Genomic DNA, 19723 nt, shown 5'->3' on the forward strand with positions numbered 1-19723 from the left:
GAATTTTGATATGAACTGTAATGAATCAATACATCAATTTAGGGAGCCTTGGCATGTAGTACAGCATTGTTTTATCAGCCAAGAGCTAGGCATTCTCCATTTAAATTTCTGTGAAATTTTTAACTTCGCTCATTAAAATTTCCCACATTTGTTGGATTTATCCTTTGCATTTTATCATTTCCACTGCTATAAGAAATACTGTTAAAATTCTGATTAGTAATCTAATTGCTCATATATGGAAATACTTTATTGTAAAATAATGGTAACCAACCACCTTGTTAAAGTCTCTATCTTTTTACTTCTAATAAATTTTATATGGTTCAATTTGGATTTTTCTCCATAGACAATGTTTCTAATCCTAAGGTCTTTCTTCTTTCTTTATCTTGTCTTTCTATGCTGATAATCACAATGCTGGAAAGAAGCAGTTAAATTTTATACTCCTTTTTAAATTCTGATTTTAAATAGAAATTTTCTAATATTTTACCATTAAAAATGATATCTGCTGATGTTACATTTTATCAGATTGAGGAAGGTCTCTTAAATTCAGTGGTATTTCATTAAGGATTTTTACATTTTTATTTACAAGTGATTCTGATGTGTTAAAAATTTCCTTTCTTTCACTAAACTTTTGATTTAGGAAAAAGGCTATAGTGGCACAATAAAAACTTGCGAATTAGTCCATTTTTATTCTCTGGTTAAATCTGTGCAGGATTGTAAAAAAAAATCTGTTGTTTGAAATTTTGATGGAACTCATCTATAAAACTATCACGATCTGGTGTTTCCTTCATGGAAATATTTTAAATTACTAATTTCTATTTTCAGTAGACATTGAATGACCTATTGACTCAAGGTTTAGTAAGTTATATTTTTCACAGGAATTTGTTCACTTTGTTCAAGTTTTCAGTGTTTGCTACAATGTTCATAATTTTATATTATGTATTTATTTTCTGATGTGTCTTTTATGTGTCCATTTGAATCCTGTACTTTCTTTTTATCCTGTCAATAAATTTCACCACAGGTTTATTTTGCCATTCATTTCAAATGATTAACTTTGAGGCTCCATAATCTTATCAACTAGAAATTTATTTCTTACTTTATTAATTTCTACTCTTATAGTTATAATTTCTTTCTACTTTAAATTTATTTATTTTTCCTAAACTCTTAAATTAGATGAATATGTCAAAATTTTCAGCCTTCTAATCTTTACTAACATAAGCATTCCCCCTCTGAGTACTTCCCTGCATTACTCAAATATTTATAGGCAGTGTATTATTTAAAGTTCAGGTCTAGGTATCTTCTCCTTGGGTCTATAAGATATTTACTATACATCATTAAATCTAAAACACCATTGTCTGAATAATGCATTATAATTGCAGAGAGAATAAATATTGGAAAGAAATGTTCATTAGAGTAAAAATGTCTATTTTTAAAAATTTTGAAATATATGGGTATGATTTATTAATTTTTATAAAAAATTGACATAGTAACACTGGTGTTGAAGAAAACAGCCTATATTTGTCAAGTCTTCAAGTCTTTGAACTTTGTCAAAAAATGAATTATTAAATAATATATTAATAATACTTACAAATGTTTCATGGATGTAACAGGAATATAAATTCATTAACTATTAGATGCAGAGTTCTTTTTTGACCATGAGATTAAACTTGTTAATTGTATGGTTTGATTCTTTTGTATCTTTCCTAAATTTTTGTTTGCTTGATCTATCAATGATTGAGAGAAAATTATAACGGAATTTTCAACAGTGGTTAATTTGTTAATTTTTCTTTCTAGCTTACTTTATGTATATTGGAGTTATTTCATTTATACAAGCAATTTTAAAATTATTTCAATAGATGTAGAAGAATCATTTGAAAATGCTTACCCCATTCATGACAAAATATCTCAGTTAACTAGACTGAAGAAAATTTCCTCAAATCAATAAAGGGCATCTACAAAAAACCTATAGCTCACATCAGACATACTTATGAAATATAGAATGTAGTCCCCCTAAAACAAAGAATAAGCTAAGGATGCCCACTCCAACCCTTTCTGTTAAACACTGCACTTGCATTACAGTAAAATACAGCAAGGAAAATAAATGAATGGCATACAGATTGGAAAGCAAGTAGTAACATGATCATGTAAATTAAAACTCCTAAGGAAGCTATAAAAAACTTATTAAGACTAATAATTTAGCAAGATTGCAGAATACATACATAGTCAACATACAAAAATGAACTATATTTTTTAAAGAATAGCAATGAACAACTAGAAATAAATTGCAAAGCCTCTATCACTTACAAGAACACATGAAAAATCTACGAAAACATTGTAACAAAAAATGTGCAAAACATGTACACCTCCAAACCACAAAACACTGCTGTATTAGTTTCCTAGGGCTGCTGTAACAAAGGACCAACCACGGGCTGACTTAAAACAACATAAACTTATTGTCTCACAGTTCTGGAGAGTAGAAGTCCAAAATCAGGATGTCAGCAGGACCAGGCTCTCTCTGATGGCTCCAGGAAAGAATCCTTCCTTGTCTCTTCTAGCTTCTGGTGTTTGCTCGCAATCCTTAGTGTTCTTTTCACTTGTAGATACAGCCCTCCAGTCACACGGCTATCTTCTCCCTGAATGTCTTCATATTGTTTTCCCTCTGTTCATGTCTTTCGGTATCCAAATTTCCACTTTATGTAAGGACATCAGTCATATTGGGTTAAGTCTATCTTAGTGACCTCAAAAATGAAAACTTGATTACTTCTGTATTAACTCTATTTACAAATAAGGTCATATCCTTAGGTACTGGGGGTTAGGTCATACACTTTTGGTGGGACACAAACTCATAACAACTGCTAACAATTTAAAGAAAATTTAAATAAATGGAGAGACTTTTCTACAAGGATGGAAGCCAGAAGTTATTAAAATAACATTGTCAGGATGCTGAGAGAAAATAAAAGTAATTCTAGAATTTTATATATAGCTAAACTTTTCATCAGGAATAAAGAAATAAAGACATATTCAGAAAAACAGAGTCTGTTTCTAGATCTTCATTGAGAGCACTCCTAAAATATGTGTACTTAAAAAATAGAGAAATTCATCCCAGAAAAAAAAAGGATAAAATGAAAAGAAAAAGGTTGGAAGCAAAGAAAGTGGTAAAAATTCAGGTAAATCTAAAACTCTGAATGAACAAAATGACATTATAATAAACTACTAATTAGGAGGCAGAGTAAAATTCTGGCAATAATATGTTAAATAGTAGGGGTGATGGTACAAATCAGATTTTACAATATTTATGTACATTGGAAAAAAACGTAGAGATGTTAATTAATGTTACTTTGTTAAGCGTGCAAGGTTGTGATTCCAATAGTAATCACTAAAAGAATAGACATAAAAATTTAAAAATCAGAAGGTACACAATGATACTGTTACTATTTATATTAGAAAAAAAAGAGGAAAAATCCATACTTTTTTTTTTTACATAAACATAGACTATCTGTGCAAACACACAGAAACTGGTAACAGCAGTACATTCAAGTAAGGAGAACTAGATGTTTGAGAAACAGTGGGGGGAGGTTTTTTTCACTTTTAAATTTATACCGTATGAAGGGATTACTTAAAAATTTATAGCAACATTTTACATATGTTTCATTTGTAGATGAAGAGAATGTATATTCTCTATTTGTTAGGAGAATGTTCTATTTATTCAAATTCATCAGTTCTGTAGTTCACATTCATGAGAGACTGTTATGATAATTGTGGTTTTTCAATTTCTTTTTCTAATTCTTTGGGGTTTTTAAAATAGGTATGATAAAACCAAGTCTGGGATTTTAGATGCTCCCCTGGCTTCTGCTAGATCTCTTTCTTCAGATTTCCCTAGTCCTGTGCCAAACACATCTGCAGATCCATGACAAAGGATCTACATACCTTCTTCTGCCCACCACCCACAAAATTACAGTATGAGGGGATGTTTTGCATGCATCTTTCCTTCCCAACCCGTCCTTATGACCTATAGTGACTTCAAGACCCCTAGTGAATGAAGGGGCAAAAGCCCTTCAAATTTTTTAACTAGGTCCTCTCTGTTGCCTCTGGCACATGACTCTTTTCAGATTCTTTGACCATTCTCTTTCTTACAAACCTTCTTACAAAGAACTCCCAGCTTCTCCTGCAATTTTGTAGTTTAAACTTTATAATAAATATTTTATTTCATATCTCTAATGGTTCTTCAGCTTCCTGACTGACACTTAACTTTATCTGTTCTTAATCCATCTAAAGTTTATGTACATGTTGCTGGATAAGGATCTAATTTCATCTATGTTCTTTTTTTATGGATAGTATTTTTCCAGCTCAATCTATTAAATCACTTACTTTTCCTCTCTGGATCTGACATGTTACCTCAGATCCTTATAAAAGACTGTCTCATTTTAAGAGAGTCTGCTTCTGGGCTCTCAATCTTATTCCACCGATTGATTTATTCTCATGCCAGTTGTACACTGTGTCAACTACAGTAAATGTTGATATCTGAGAAAGTTTCTCCTCCCTGCTCTCATAAGACTCCTTCTAGCTATTTCTGGCCCTTTAGTCCTCTATATATTAGAATCTATTCATCAGTTTCCATGAAGACATCTGGATTAGAACTGAATTAAATATATATGTCAAAGAGGGGAAACTAACAATAATGTCTTCCTATCAATGGTTATGGGAATATATCCATTTACTTAGCTATTCTTTAATGTTTCTTTTTTTTTCTATATGCTCAATTTCACTGTCATGATTACAAAATGAGATACACTTCTCACGCAGCAGGTGGTCAAAATGCCCAAAGGGTTAGACCCCGTTCCTGTGGTTGGCTGTGTGGAAGTGGGTGCTCGCAGCCCCCGGGGGGAGGGCACCTGAGTGCAGGCGCTCTGGAGGGGCATTTGGCTCCAGAGGATACTTTACGAATGTGCACACTTTTGAGGATCCCCCCCCAGCTAGGAATTTACCATCTTTAATGTTTCTTAATAAAACTTTAAAATTTTTTCCTGTAGTTCTTTTATATAACTTTTGTTACGTTTATTCCTAAGTATCTGATATTCTGTTACTATTGTAAAGTATGTCTGTTTGCACTGGTGTATAGAAATACAAATGACCTTTGTATATTATTCTTATATCCAGACATCTTGGTAAACCATAATTTGTCCGTATATTCTTTTCAGAGTTTGAGGAAAACAATTACATCATCTATAAATAATGATAGTTTTATTTCTTCCTTTGAATCCTTTTTATTTCTAAATTCTTCCTTTCTTATTGCATTAGAATCTCCATTACAATCACATTCTTGTTCATATTTTTTATGAATAATTCTATCATTGGCCATTTGAGATTATATTTCCTGTAAGTTTTTAGTAGACATTCTATCAGATTGAAGAAGTTTCTTTCTAATTCATGATTTGAATTTCTTTTGAATTCTATAAAGTTTTTAATTCATTATGAAGAAATGAACATATTTTTTCTCCTTTTATCTGTAAATGTCTAAGATGACATTTATAGAAAAGATGACATTTATAGACTTTTATAAAACTATTGGATTTGATTTGCTGTTTTATGTAGCTTTTTCTGTCATTTATATTTAAGAGTGAAATCGGACTATAAATTTCCTTTTTTAGAATGGATTTGTAGATTTTTGGTATAAAAGTTATGTTTTCCTCATAAATGAGCTTGGAAATATTCTTTATGTATATTATGCAAGAGTTTTATTAAGTTGAAATAATATGTTAAGATTAAATATGAACTACTTGAAAAGAATGTCTGAATCTAGTGTTTTCTCTGTAAATCAAAGATCTATTTCAACTTCAACATATTAATATTTGTAGTTATAGGAATTCAGTTATTTTTTATTTTTCCATTTAATTCATTAGTTTGAATTTCTTAAAACTGTTCATTTTTTTTAAAGATTTTATTTATTTTTTGACAGAGAGAGACAGCGAGAGAGGGAACACAAGCAGGGGGAGCAGCAGGGAGAGGGAGAAGCAGGCTTCCTGCTGAGCAGGGAGCCCGAGGCGGGCCTCGAACCCAGGACCCTGGGATCATGACCTGAGCCGAAGGCAGACGCTTAATGACTGAGCTACCCAGGCACCCCTTCATATGTCTATTTTTAATCTCTAGATATTTTTAATGGTCTTTCAAATCTTATGTCCATTTTTTATTGTTATGTTCTCTTATTCATGAGTTTTAACATACACAACTAATGAATCATTGAACACTACATCAAAAACTAATGATGTAATATATGGTGGCTGAACATAATAAAAAAAGAAAATATATATTTCATCTCTGCAAAAAAAACCCAGTTATCTATATATTTTGTATACAAGTCTTTTATTACATATGTGATTTGCAAATATTTCTTCTGGCCTGTGGCTTGGTTTTTCATTATCTTAACAGTGTCCTTTAAAGAAAAAAATATTTTATTTTGAGAGAGTCCAATTTAATCAATGCACATGACTTTCATGCCCCAAGAAATTTTTGCCTAACCAAAGGCGATAAAGTTTTCTCCTAGGAGTTTTATAATTTTAGGGTTTACATTGATCCATTTTGAGTTAACTTTTGTATATGGTATAAATAGAAGTCTCTCTCTCTCTTTTTTTTTTTTTGCACATGGATATCTACAGGCCCTTAAAGCATTTGTTAAAAGGACTATCCTTACACCACTGAATTGTCTTTTCAGCTTTGTTGAAAACCAGTTATCCATATATGTGCGGGTTTATATCTGCATTCTATATACTGTTCTTTTAAAGCATTTTCCTGTTTCTTAAAAGATCTATTTATTTATTTTAGAGTGAGATAGAGAGAGAGAGAGAATGAATGGGAGGGGCAGAGGGGGAGGGAAAGAGAATCTCAAGCAGACTCCACCCTGAGCACAGAGCCTGACACGGGGCTGGATCTCAAGACCCTGAGATCATGACCTGACCTGAAACCAAGAGTCAGATGCTTAACTGACTGCATGACCCAGGCGCCCCTTCGTTTGTCTACTTTTATCACAATGTCTCATTTATTACAGCTTTATAATAAGTTCTGAAATCAACTATTGTTAAGGCTTCCAACTTTGATCTTTGATCAAAGTTGTTTTTAGCAATTCTGGATACTAAATATTTTCAGTTAAGTTCTAGAGTCAGTTTGTCAATTTACACAAAAATGCCTGTTGAGATTTTTTTAATTGAATTGAGTCTGTAGATCAAGTTGGGGAAAATTAACATAATATTGCTTCTTCTGACCCACGAATGCAGTATTTCTCTTCATTAATTTGTCTTTTAAAATTCATTTTTACAGTGTTCTATAATTTTTAGTTTAGAGATCCTTTACATTTGTCAAATTTACTCCTAGTTAATATTTTTGACATATTTAAAAGGCATTAATACTAAATTTCAATTTTTAATTGTTCATTGCAGGTACATAGAAATACAACAAGCTCATAAACTCACTTCTTAATTATAATACCTTTTGTGTAGATTCCATCTGATTTTCTATATAGATGAAGGTGTATTTAAATACAGACCATACTACTTCTTCTTTTTCAATTTGGGTGCATTTTATTTCTTTTTCTTTCCTTATGTACCAGCTAGAACCACCAGTACAATTCTGAATAGAAGTAGGGAGAATAGACAACCTTTTCTTGTTCTGATCTTAGGAAGAAAGATTTCGGTCTTTTATCACTAAGTATGATTCGGCTGTAGATTTTGATAAATGCCTTTTACCTATTTTTTGAGAAAGCTCCTTTCTATTCTACTTTGCTTAGAGTTTCTTCTTGTTTCCTTTTTTTTTTTAACAGAAATGGATGTTTGATTTTCTCAAATGCTTTTTCTGAATCTCTTGAGATAATGATTTTGGGTTTTTTAAATATGATAACACTAATTTTCGTATGTTAAACATTGAATTCTGAGATGAACACCACTTGATCATGCTACATTATCTTTTTTATGTATTGTGGTATTCAGTTTGCTAAATTTTTCTTTTGCTAAATCTTCTATAATTAAATTTGCTAAACTTGCCATAATTTCTATAAGGTCTGTAGATTTCATTCTTTTAGTATTTGGTCAGGTATTGGTATCATGGTAATGTTTCTCTCATAAAATGAGTTGGGGAGTTTTCCCAAATATACATTTTTCTGGAAGAGCTTTTGTAGAACTGGTATTATATTGTCCTTAAATGTTTGGTACACCACAGTGGTTAAGTCATCTGGTTCTTGAATTTTCTTTGTGGGAAAGTTTTTAGCCATAGATACAGGGCTATTCAAGTTATTTCTTTTTGAGTGAGCATTGGGTTTCTGTCTTTCAAAGAAATTTTCTATTTTTCTAAGTTGTCAAATGTATTGACATAATGTTTTTCATAACTTTTCCTTATTATCCCTTTAATGTTTGTAGATCTGTAGCTATTTTCTCATATTGGTAATTTCTGTCTTTTTTTGCTCATCATTCTGCCTATAAGTTGAACGATTTTATTGATCTCATAGAGTTAACCTTTGGTTTCATTAACTTTTTTTATTGCTTTTTGGTTTTTATTTCATTGATATCTGTTCTGATTTTTACTATTCCCTTTCTTCTATATAACTTGAGTTTAATTTGCTCTCTCTCTCTTTTTATATTTTCTTAAGGTGAAAAGAGGTCATTGATCTGAGGATTTTTTTGTAATATAAATATCTGGTGCTATAAATTTCCCATCTCTCTTCTGCTGTAGTTGCACCCCATGAATTTTGATATGTTGTGTTTTCATTTCATTCAGTTCAAAATACATTTTATTTTCCCTTTGAGTTCTCCTTTGACTCACGGTTATTTAGAAGTGTGTTATTTAGTTTCTAAATACTTGAAGATTATCTGGAGATATTTCTATTACTGATTTCTAATTTAATTCTATTATGGTCAGATAATATACTTGGTATGATTTGAATACTTTTAAATTTCTTGAGACATTTTTTGGCCAGAATATTATCTATCTTAGTAAGTTCTCTGAATGCACTTGAAAAGAATGTGTATTCTGATGTTGTTATGTGGAATGTTCTATAAACATTAATTAGGTTAAGTTAGTTGAAATTATTGATCCTCTCCAGTATTACTGTTTCTGTCTACTTATTCTATGAATTACTAGGAAAAGGGCATTAAAATCTGACTATAACTGAGGTTTTATCTATTTCTTCTGTAGTTACTTCACTGTATTTTAAAAATTGAGGTATAATTTATATAATATAAATTTAATTGGCTTTAGGTATACTATCCAGTAATTTTTAATAAATTTTAAGAGTTGTGTAATCATCACCACAATCTACATTTAGAGCATTTCCATCATCCCCCCAAAATTGCTCATACTCATTTTCACTCATTCCCCATTTCTACCCCCAGCCAGACAACTACTAATGTAATCTCTGCTCTATAGATTTGCCTTTTCTGTACATGTTATATGATTGGAATAATAAAACATGTGGCCTTTCCTATCTGGCACCTTTTATTTAGCATAATATTTTTTATGTTAAACCATATGGTAGTATGTATTAATACTTTGTTATGTATAGCAATCCACTGTATGGATACCACATTTTATTTATCCATTCACTAACTGATGGATATTTGAATTATTTCCACTTTTTGGCCATTATGAATAATGCTGGTGTAAACATTCATGTACAAGTCTTTGAGTGGACATTCATTTTCATTTCACTTGGGTGTACATCTAAGAGTGATTTGCTGTGTCATATGGTAAATTTATTTTAACTTTTTAACAAACCACCAAACTGTTTTCTAAAGGGCTACACTATTTCACATTTTCATCAGCAAATATATGAGGATTCCATTTTCTCAAAATCCTTGCCAAAAATTGTTAGTCTTTTTTTATTGCACTCATTTTAGTAAATGTAAAGTGATATCTCATTGTTATAATTTGCATTTCAATAATAACTAATGATACTGGGAATATTTTCATGTGCTTATTTACTATCCATATATCTTCAGTGAAATGACTATTCAAATATTTTGCCTTTTGATTGCATTATTTGTCTCATTATTGACTTTTAAGATTTCTTGACGCATTCTGGATGCAAGTTCTTTTTAAAATATGTGCTTTGCAAATATTTTGTCCAAGTCTGTGGCTTAGCTTTTACCTTCTTAATGGTGTCTTTGAACCACATTTTACACTTTATGAAGTCCAATTTATCACTTCATTCTCTTATTGATATTGCTTTTGCTTTTGTCTTGAAGAAATCTCTGCCTAACCCAAGGTAATGACAATTTTCTCCTATATTTTCTTCTAAGAGTTTTGTAGTTTTAGCTCTTACAGTTAAGTTTATGATCCATTTTAAGTCAGGTTTTGTGGATGGTGTGAGATAGAGTCTAAGTTAATCTTTTTGCATGTGGTTATTCAAGTGTTCAAGTATTAATAGCTAAGAAACAATTTTCCCCATGAATTACCATGGCACCTGTGTTGTAAATCAACTGACCATAAATATAAGGGTTTATTTTTGAATTCTGACTTAGATCCCATTATGCCAGTACCCCAATGTTGTGATTACCATAGTGTTGTAGTAAGTTTAAAATCAGGAAGTCTTCCAAATTTGTTCCTTTTTGACTATTCTGGATCTTGTGCATTTCCATATAAATTTTAAGATCAGTTTAATTACAGCAAAAAATATTGCTTAGATTTTGTTAGGGATTGTACTGAATCCATAGACAAATCTGGGGGAGAACTGCCATCCTAATAATATTGAGTCTTCCAATCCATTAATTTGGAATATCTCTTCATTTACTTAGATGTTCCTTTAATTTTTTGAGCAATATTTTCTGAGTTATTTAGTATTCAAGTTTGTACTTATTTTATGAAATTTATTCATAAGTATTTTAAAAATTTTGATACTATGGGTATGAAAATTTTCTTAATATCCTTTTTCGAAATGTTAGTGGCTAGTATATAAAATATAATTGATTTTGTATATTGTTCATATATATATATATATGTTCACCTTGAGACCTTGCTGACATTGTTTATTAGTTCTAGTAGTTTTTTGTTGAGTCTTTAGAATTTTCTGCATGTAGAAGAATCATGTCTGTGAATAAAGATTGTTTTACTTCTTTCTTTCCATTTTGAATGACTTTTATTTATTTTCCTTGACTGACTGCCCTAACTAGAATCCCCAGTGCACCACTGAATAAAAATAGTAAGAGCAAATATACTTGCCTAGTCTCCAGTTAAGGAGAAAGCATTCTATAGTTAAAAATGATGTCAGCAGTAGGTTTTTTAGTCTTCTTTATCAGGTTGAGGAAGTTCCCTTCTATTCCTACTTTGTTAATAGTTTTTGTTGTGAAGTGGTGTTGACTACTGTCATAGCCTTTTCTCCATCTCATCACATGATCATGTGATTTTATCTTTTTATCTATTACTATGTTGAATTACATTTAATTGATTTAAATTATTGCAATTAAATTAATGCAATCAAATATTGCATTAGGGATAAATCCTTTTTAGTTAATAATCATCTTTACATATTGTTAAATTTGATTTACTAATATTTTGTTCAGGATTTCTGTGTTTACATTCATGAGATATTGGTCTGCAGTTTTGTTGTTATAATGTTTGTCTCCCTTTGGTATTGGAATAATACTGGCCTCATAGAATGAATTGGAGAGAATTTCCTTCTCTTTTTTTCCCTCAAAGAATGTAAGAAAGATTGGTATTTCCTTTTACATATTTGATAGAATTCATCAGTGAAGCCACTAAGCCTAAGCTTTTCTTTTTACTAATTCAGCCTCTTTACATCATTATAGGTTTATTCAGATTTCTTATTTTTTCTGGATCAGTTTCTATAATTTGCGGCATTCTAGAAATTTGTCCACTTCTTCTGTGTTGTTGAATTTTATGGCATAAAGGTGTTCATTGTATTCCCAAGTGATTCCCCAAAGTATTCCCAAACTAATCCTCTTAACTTGTTCAATTGGTAGTGATTTCCAATACATTACTGGTTTTAGTAATATGTGTCTTTTCTCTTGGTCAAACTAGTTGTTTGTTAATTTTGTTGAGCTTTTCAAAGCACCATAGTTGGATCTTGTTTTTTTCTTTTTTAAAATCCAGTCTAACAATCTCTCTTTAAAATTTTTACCCATATAATTTGAAGCTCTATTATTACATGCTTAAATGTTTAGGATTGATATGTCCTCTTGATCAATTTACCTTTTTATTATTAGAAAATAACCTCCACCTTTGGTAATACTCTCTGCCCTAAAGTCTTATTTGTCTAATATTAATATGGGTACTTCATATTTCTTTAAATTAGTGTTAGGAGGGTATAATTCCATCCTTTTAAACTAAAACTCTTTGTGTTTTTATATTTAAAGTGGGTTTCTTATAGGCAATACTTTGCTGGCTTTGCCTTTTTAAAAATCCAATTTGACAATCTCTGCCTTTTAATTGCAGTATTTTGATTATTTACATTTAATGTGATTGATTTGGTTAGTTTACATCTATCAACTTGCTGTTTATTTTCTATTTGTCCCATTTGTTCTTTGTTCCAATTTCCCCACTTTCTGTATTCTTTTGCATGAAATGGATACTTTCATGGTTCTATTTTATCTTTTCCGTTTGTTGCTTATTATAACCCTTTGTTTTGTGGTTTTCGGGCTTAGAGCATATATATTTATCTTATTATAATCTACTTTCAAGTGATATCATACTTCTTCTCATATAGTACAGTATAAAAACGTTATAATCGGGGCACCTGGGTGGCTCTGTCGTTAAGCATATGCCTTTGCCTCAGGTCATGATCTCGGGGTCCTGGGATCGAGCCCCACATCAGGCTCCCTGCTCAGCAGGGAGTCTGCTTCTCCCTCTCCCACTCTCCCTCCTTGTGTTCCCTCTCTCTTGCTATGTCTCTCTCTGTTAAATAAATAAATAAATAAAATCTTTAAGACAAAATTATAATCATACACTTTTATTTTCCTCTCCTAACCTTCCTGTTGCTATTGTCATATATTTTACTTTTACATATGTTGCAAACCTTATACTACATTGCTATTTGTTTTAACAGTCAATTATATTTAAAGGTATTTAAACAAGAATAAACCTTATATATTTACCCCTACAGTTATCATTTCTTGTGTTCCTTATTCCTTTATATACATCTATATTCTATATTTCCACCTGGTATCATTATTCTTCTGCCTGAGGGACTTCCTTTAATATTTGTTGTAGTGCATATCTTCTAGGTGATGAGTTCTTTTAGCAGTTGTATGTTTGAAAAAAAATCATTATTTCACCTTAATTTTTAAAAGAAATATGAATGGGTCTGGACTGATATCTTTTTCTCTGAGTACTTCACTGTTTCCAATGAAAAATCTGCGTCTATTTTATTTCTCAGTTATGCGTTGAGACCTTTTCCTCCAGATGCTTTATAATTTTTTATTATTGTTTTTTAAAAAATGTAATTATGAGGTACCTTCATATATTCTTATTCATATTTTTTGAGTTTAGAGTTGATTAAGCTTCCTGGATATGTGGGTTTGTAGTTTTCATCAAATTTGGACAATTTTCAGTCATTATTTCTTCAAATATTTGCCTCTTCTTTCCTGCATGACTTAAATTACTTGTGTATTAGGCAGCTTCAAGTTGTCCATTGCTCACAGATACTTTGCTATTTTTTTAAATTCTCTTTTTTCACTTGTGCTTCGTTTTGGATAGTCTTTATTGCTTTATCTCCAAGTTCACAAATTTTTCTCTACAATGTTTATTGTTGTTAATCCCATTCAGTATATTTTTATTTTAGATATTGTAGTTTTCATTTACAGATGTTTCATTTGGATCCATTCATACCTTTTGTGTCTTAACATTTTGAACATAAGTAGATTTCTTTAACTGTTTAATATCTTTACTAATTATAACATCTGTATCAGTTCTTGTTTAGTTTTGATTGATTTAAATCCTTTTTATGGGTCTTTTTTTTTTTTCTTTTGTATGGCTGGTAATTTTTTATTAGAGGCCAGCTATTGTGAATTTTCCCTTGTTATGTGTTAGATATTTCTGTATTTCTATAACTATTCTTGAGCTTTTTCTACATGTAGTTGTGTACTTAGAAACACTTTGAACCTTTCAGTTCTTGCTTTTAAGATTTTTTTTAGGTGATTACAGTGTCAGTCTAGGGCCAAATACTCTTCACTACTGAGGCCAGAGACTTCTGTGAACTCAACCCAATGTCCTTTGAAATCTGATGTTATCCAGCCTCATGGGGAAATAAAAAAACCAAAAAAACAAAAAAACAGGCACTATTCTCAGGCATTATTACTTTTATACCTTTTGGGTGGTCCTTTCTCAAGGCTTGGGTAGATTCCTCCATTCATGCACTGACCAATACTCAGCTGAACACTTGAGAGGGACCCTCTGAAGTTCTTTGGAGTTCTCTCTCTGGATAGTTCTCTCCTCTTCAGGAGAGTTCTGTGAACTCTAGACACTGTTGTCTCCCCAGACTCTTAGTTCCATCACCTTAGCTCAGGGAGTCCATAGGCTCCCTCTGCCATTTCTCCCCCTATGTTCTGTGCAGGATATTCTCTTAAAGTGGCAGGCTAAGGCAATTTTAGGATTCAACTCATTTGTCTTCCTACTCTTAATAAGTACTGTCCTCAGTTGCCTGATATCCAGTGTTATTAAATCCACTTACATGTATCTGTCCATTTTCGTTGTCTGAGGTAGGAAATACAGTCCCTTCTATTCCATCCTGGTGGTAAATGGTAGCCTTCCTCAGTAGATCTGAAACTTTTGTGTACCATTCCTGAAGCTTTTTATAATTATTTCCTAATCTTATTCAAGAAGATAATTTTTAAAAATGTAAAAGTTCCTTAGACTAAATATATGTAAAATACTTCCATATTAAAAGTATTAAAACTAAAGTAAGTCCCAGTGACCAGTTATAAAATTTCACATTAGTTTAAAATATCTTGACATACTCTGTGCATGTGTGAATTTAAAAATCATAATACATTAGAGTAATACAAGTAAATCTATTCAGTTTTCCTTAGAAGATAGGACAGAATAGCTAAAATGATGGAAACTACAGCAAACATCATAGTTTTAATTATATTCTAATTCAACATACTTAGAATTTTTAACACTACCCCTCCATAAGTAAAAAACATTAAAAATTGTATCCATATAAATTCAAATTTTATGAAACAATGCACACAGTAACACAGAATATATTGAACCATACTTCATTGATGAAATAGTACCATACTATAAGAGACAATATTAGACACACTGAAATCATAAATCACTATATTTCAACAAATGGTTTTTAATACCAAAATAATAAAGATGTAAACATGGAAATGCTGGAAAAGTACTAAAGGCGGAAAAAGGAAGCTACTAACATTTTGTTTAGAAATTTAACATATGCACAATAACCAGACAAAGCACAAAACAGCAAAACCAACTACACTGTGCATATGAATACATGCATTAAATATTGTGCATGCTAAAATTTACCTGAATTATATGAACATAAGGTTTTATCTGGAAAAAAAATGTTAAAATAATGTCAAAAATATATTTAAAAATCTTTATATGTAATAGGGATATTAAAATCTAATCTCCACTTTATATTACAGACTGTATTTTAACATTTTTGTTATAAAATAAAAAGGGCATACTAATTCAGAATAAAATAAGATAGAAAGACACATCATATCTGAATTAGTAAAAAATCCAAGTTATGCTAGCAGACACTTTGATTAAATGAAATAATTACAGGCTAAGAGAAGGTACATGAAATAAAAAATTAATAATAGACCTGCCTTGCTTATTAATGGTATCAATTTTATTTAATAATACATGGTTATATAACAAACCATGAAATGTAAGAGGTACTGGCTACACACAGAAATTTAGCATGCAATAAGTGTCTAATGAGCTTAAATTGAAGGAATCTTAGAAAACATTATTAATTTTTGAATCCTTGATTTTGAAAAAGTATATTTTAAAACTGATTTCTTTTGGAGGGGGAACAATTTGAAAATTTACAGGGAACAAGTTATTTTGATATTCTCACTTGGTAAAAATGAATATAGAGAAAGAGAAATTGTCACAAATAAGTTAGCAGAATACAAGTTAGACTTTTTTCTATGTATAAATATTTACAAAGTTTTAAAAGGTAGGAAAATATTAATAAATTGTTTTCACATTGAAAGATAAGTAAACTATCATGTGAATATCATTAGAAATTTAAGGGAATGTATAACTATCATGCCATAAAATACCAGAGAAGTGTAAATATGCCCTAATACCTAAAAAAAATGTAAATATTTATCCTGACACATCTAAGTCATTAGCCCAAAGATAATAAGTCACAGGAAAATAAAATAATAGATTCAAAGGTTATCACAGAAGCTTAGTTTCTAATGTTCAACTAAAAGATTTAAAATTTGAATGAAATTATTCTGAACTTTAACAAATAGAGAAATAGCATATTTGACAATATTTTACATGATTGATTTTTTTGATTAATAATCTACACAGTGGTGGAATTGTATAAAGTATTTTAAGGAAAAAAATAACTACTCTAACCACTGCATAGGAATTTCTGAGGTCAGAGTATAATTGTAGAAATTAATAAAAAAACTGTAGAGTTGAATAATTTTATAAGTATTGTAACATTTAACCGGGACATATGTTCATAAACTAAAGAAAAATCGAATCAACTAGCTTAAATGAGAACTTTATAAAATGAACATAAAGTTTCAGGTTTGACCAACCAACACTTACCATCACTTCACTTACCAGGTTACCAAGTTACCTTCCATCATTTTCATTTAAAATAGATTTAATATATTTACCATATATTTTTAAAACTTATTGATACTCTTTTTTGAGTTTCCTTTCATTGTTTTCATATACAGCTTGTTTAAATACTCACTGGGTGTTATAGGCAACTAATAAATCGTTGAACACTACATCAAAAACTAATGATGTACTATGTCCTGGCTAATTGAACATAATATAAAAAATAATTTAAAAAAGCAGTTGAATAAATAAATTACTATTAAAAAATAAAAATAAATTGATTAATTTTCCAATGTAAAAAAATAAATACTCATGTATATTTTTCTAGTCCTTTAACATTTTGACTTTTTGCATTTAAATTTTGTTAAATCTGAAATTAATTTTGATATACAATATAAGGTAGTGGTATGCTGGTAAATGTTTAACAACTATCCATCTGGTGAAGAAAAAGCCCTGATTTGTGATATTTGTCAATTTCCATAATATAAATACTCCCAGACAGCCAATTCAAGCTACTAATGTCAAAGAGAAGAAATATGCACAACTGGTTCTAGTTCCAACATACCATCAGAAAAAAAGTTATTAACCATACTGAAGTTAAAATGTAATAGTAGAAGAACTCCGGTAAAGTCACAAACATAAACTGAAAATGGGAAGACTGAAGATGCTTTAGGATGTCAAAAACTCTTATATCACACAAAAAAAGAAAACTCTGAGGGTAATAATAATGAAGAATCTCAACATCCAAAAAACAAAGACAATGAAAATAACCAAAGAAGAGATAAAGTTATAACAGTCTTTCTAAACAAGAAAAAAAGCAGAATAAAAGTCACATAAAGAAAAAGAATTTGTACAATCAATAGAGCACACATGTATATAACTGATAGGACAAAACTCTTATGAAGAGGTGATCACAAGGTATGCAGCAAAAAGTTATAGGAAAAAGGGTAATAGAAATGTGTTACACAGTTAATAAATAAAATTATCATGTTACTTTAAAAACTGAATTGCCATAGTGTATATAATTTTAAATTGTAATACCAATGAGTTGTTATATATTTCCAAGTGAAAACACTGAACATAATTGTAAATCTAAGTAAATGTCTAAATTGAAATCGTATTTTACATGCTGAACCAATTAACATTTTTACCAATTTTATAATTCTTCATAGATATCTTTGTATTATGTTAAATACTTTTTATTAAAATATTTAGGATGATGATATGCCTATTCATATTGATTTACCCACATATGCAAATTAATGCTAATATAACATACCCAAACCCTAGAATTTCAAATGGATAAATATTTAGTAAAGGAAATATTTCTGTTTATGTCACTCTACTGTTTAGGTGTTCTGCTTTTTTAAAAGATTTTATTTTTAAGTAATCTCTACATCCAATGTGGGGCTCCAGCTTAGAACCTCGATATCAAGAGTTGTATGATCCACTGACTGAGCCAGCCAACTGCCCCTACTGTTTATGTTTTTTAGTAGTAACTCTGAATGGTGGAACTTCATTCTTGGCAACAATGTTCCCACATGTAACAGTGTGTCTTCAGTAAAACTAAATCTAAGTCCCATATTGATATTACAGTATATATAATGGTTTTCTAAGAACATCAGGATAAAGGTATTATTTCATGTCCTTTTTACATCTTGAATGATCTGGACATTGTGTTTTAATGACAGGTTTGACTCATTAAGTTTATTATCTCTTTTTTCTATTTGAAAGATATTATTTGAAGATTTTCTGCAAAGCACACTGTTGTTAACCTGATCCCCAAAGTCCCCAAAGTGGCTTTTTGAAAATCACTTGTATCACTATGTCAATTTTATTTTTTTAAAGATTTTATTTATTTATTTGAGAGAGAGAGTACGAGAGGGAAGAGGGTCAGAGGGAGAAGCAGACTCCCTGCTCAGCCCGATGTGGGACTCGATCCCAGGACTCCAGGATCATGACCTGAGCCGAAAGCAGTCGCTTAACCAACTGAGCCACCCAGGCGCCCTCACTGCATCAATTTTAAAGTCAGAGGGTAGTCCCATATGGTTTTCCTTTTTATCACTGTCTAATATGCCCTTGGGAAAAGGACATAAAGTGAAAGAATCAGTTCCACTACCAAGAAGTATAAGGCTTAATTCAGCAGTGCAGATTTTTACTGCCAGAATTTAGAACAAGACATATTAATGAGTTTGAGATTAATAGTCAAAGGATTACACTATTTCTTAAAACTGTAAGAAAAGGATCACTATAATTTAGAATAAAAGACATTAACTAAACTTCTCAAACTGTAGCTCTTTCTCTACAGATCTTGTTAAATACCTAATATTTTAAAAAGAAATAAGAGAATGAATATGGGTGCTCTCCTTCAAGGGTATAGATCCCTTGTCTTTTTAAAATTATAGTTTCTATTCATTGTTAAAAATTCACAATTTATAAGAAGTTTTAATATTGGAAAAAAGGTATCAATATTTCAAGCTATTAAAGCTTACATTTTTTATTACAGGGACTTTAATAATAAATATTAAAAATATGTCCCAAATGTATGTATTTCTATTTATTACATATAATACACTTATATATAACATAACTTTCCTATAGCACAAATATAATATTTTTTAAACAATGTACATATTTTGGCACAGACTGTGATGCTGAAAAACACTGAAAGAAATTTTTATGAGGGGAGATAGGGAATCATTTACTTATTGTGACATTTACCAATTGGAAACCATTATGGTCATTGCCTAATTAAAGAACTTATAATCTAAATGCAAGCAAAAACATTTCCCTCCTAATTTTTTCCATTGCAGTTCACTGCTTTCACTAATATTTCCCTAATATAAATGTCATTTAACTTTCTCCAATTTCAAAATACATGAGATTTCATTTATAAGCAAGGCAGGCATTTGTTTATACGGTATAATGAAAGGAAACTCCTCCC

At 30.4% G+C, this 19723-nt stretch overlaps 1 protein-coding gene across 42 annotated transcripts in view; it reads right to left on the reverse strand.

Moving 5' to 3' along the window:
• Nucleotides 1-19723, reverse strand: part of RIMS2 (regulating synaptic membrane exocytosis 2) — a 585834-nt gene that overhangs the window by 228690 nt on the left and 337421 nt on the right. For 2 of the 42 annotated variants that reach the window (XM_088023108.1, XM_088023106.1), the window contains exon 18: nucleotides 15487-15513. The exons of the other annotated variants lie outside the window; for them this stretch is intronic. Coding sequence is in view for 1 of the 2 variants with exons in the window: in XM_088023106.1 (XP_087879232.1) it covers nucleotides 15487-15513 (27 nt within the window). In the remaining variant the exon portion in view is untranslated. The remainder of the gene's footprint in view (nucleotides 1-15486; nucleotides 15514-19723) is intronic. 42 annotated transcript variants of the gene reach the window in all.

Source organism: Eumetopias jubatus, unplaced genomic scaffold (genome assembly GCF_037043125.1).
Source record: "Eumetopias jubatus isolate StellerSeaLion01/CBP00866 unplaced genomic scaffold, mEumJub1_p1.0 scaffold_4, whole genome shotgun sequence".
Classification (NCBI taxonomy): domain Eukaryota; kingdom Metazoa; phylum Chordata; class Mammalia; order Carnivora; family Otariidae; genus Eumetopias; species Eumetopias jubatus.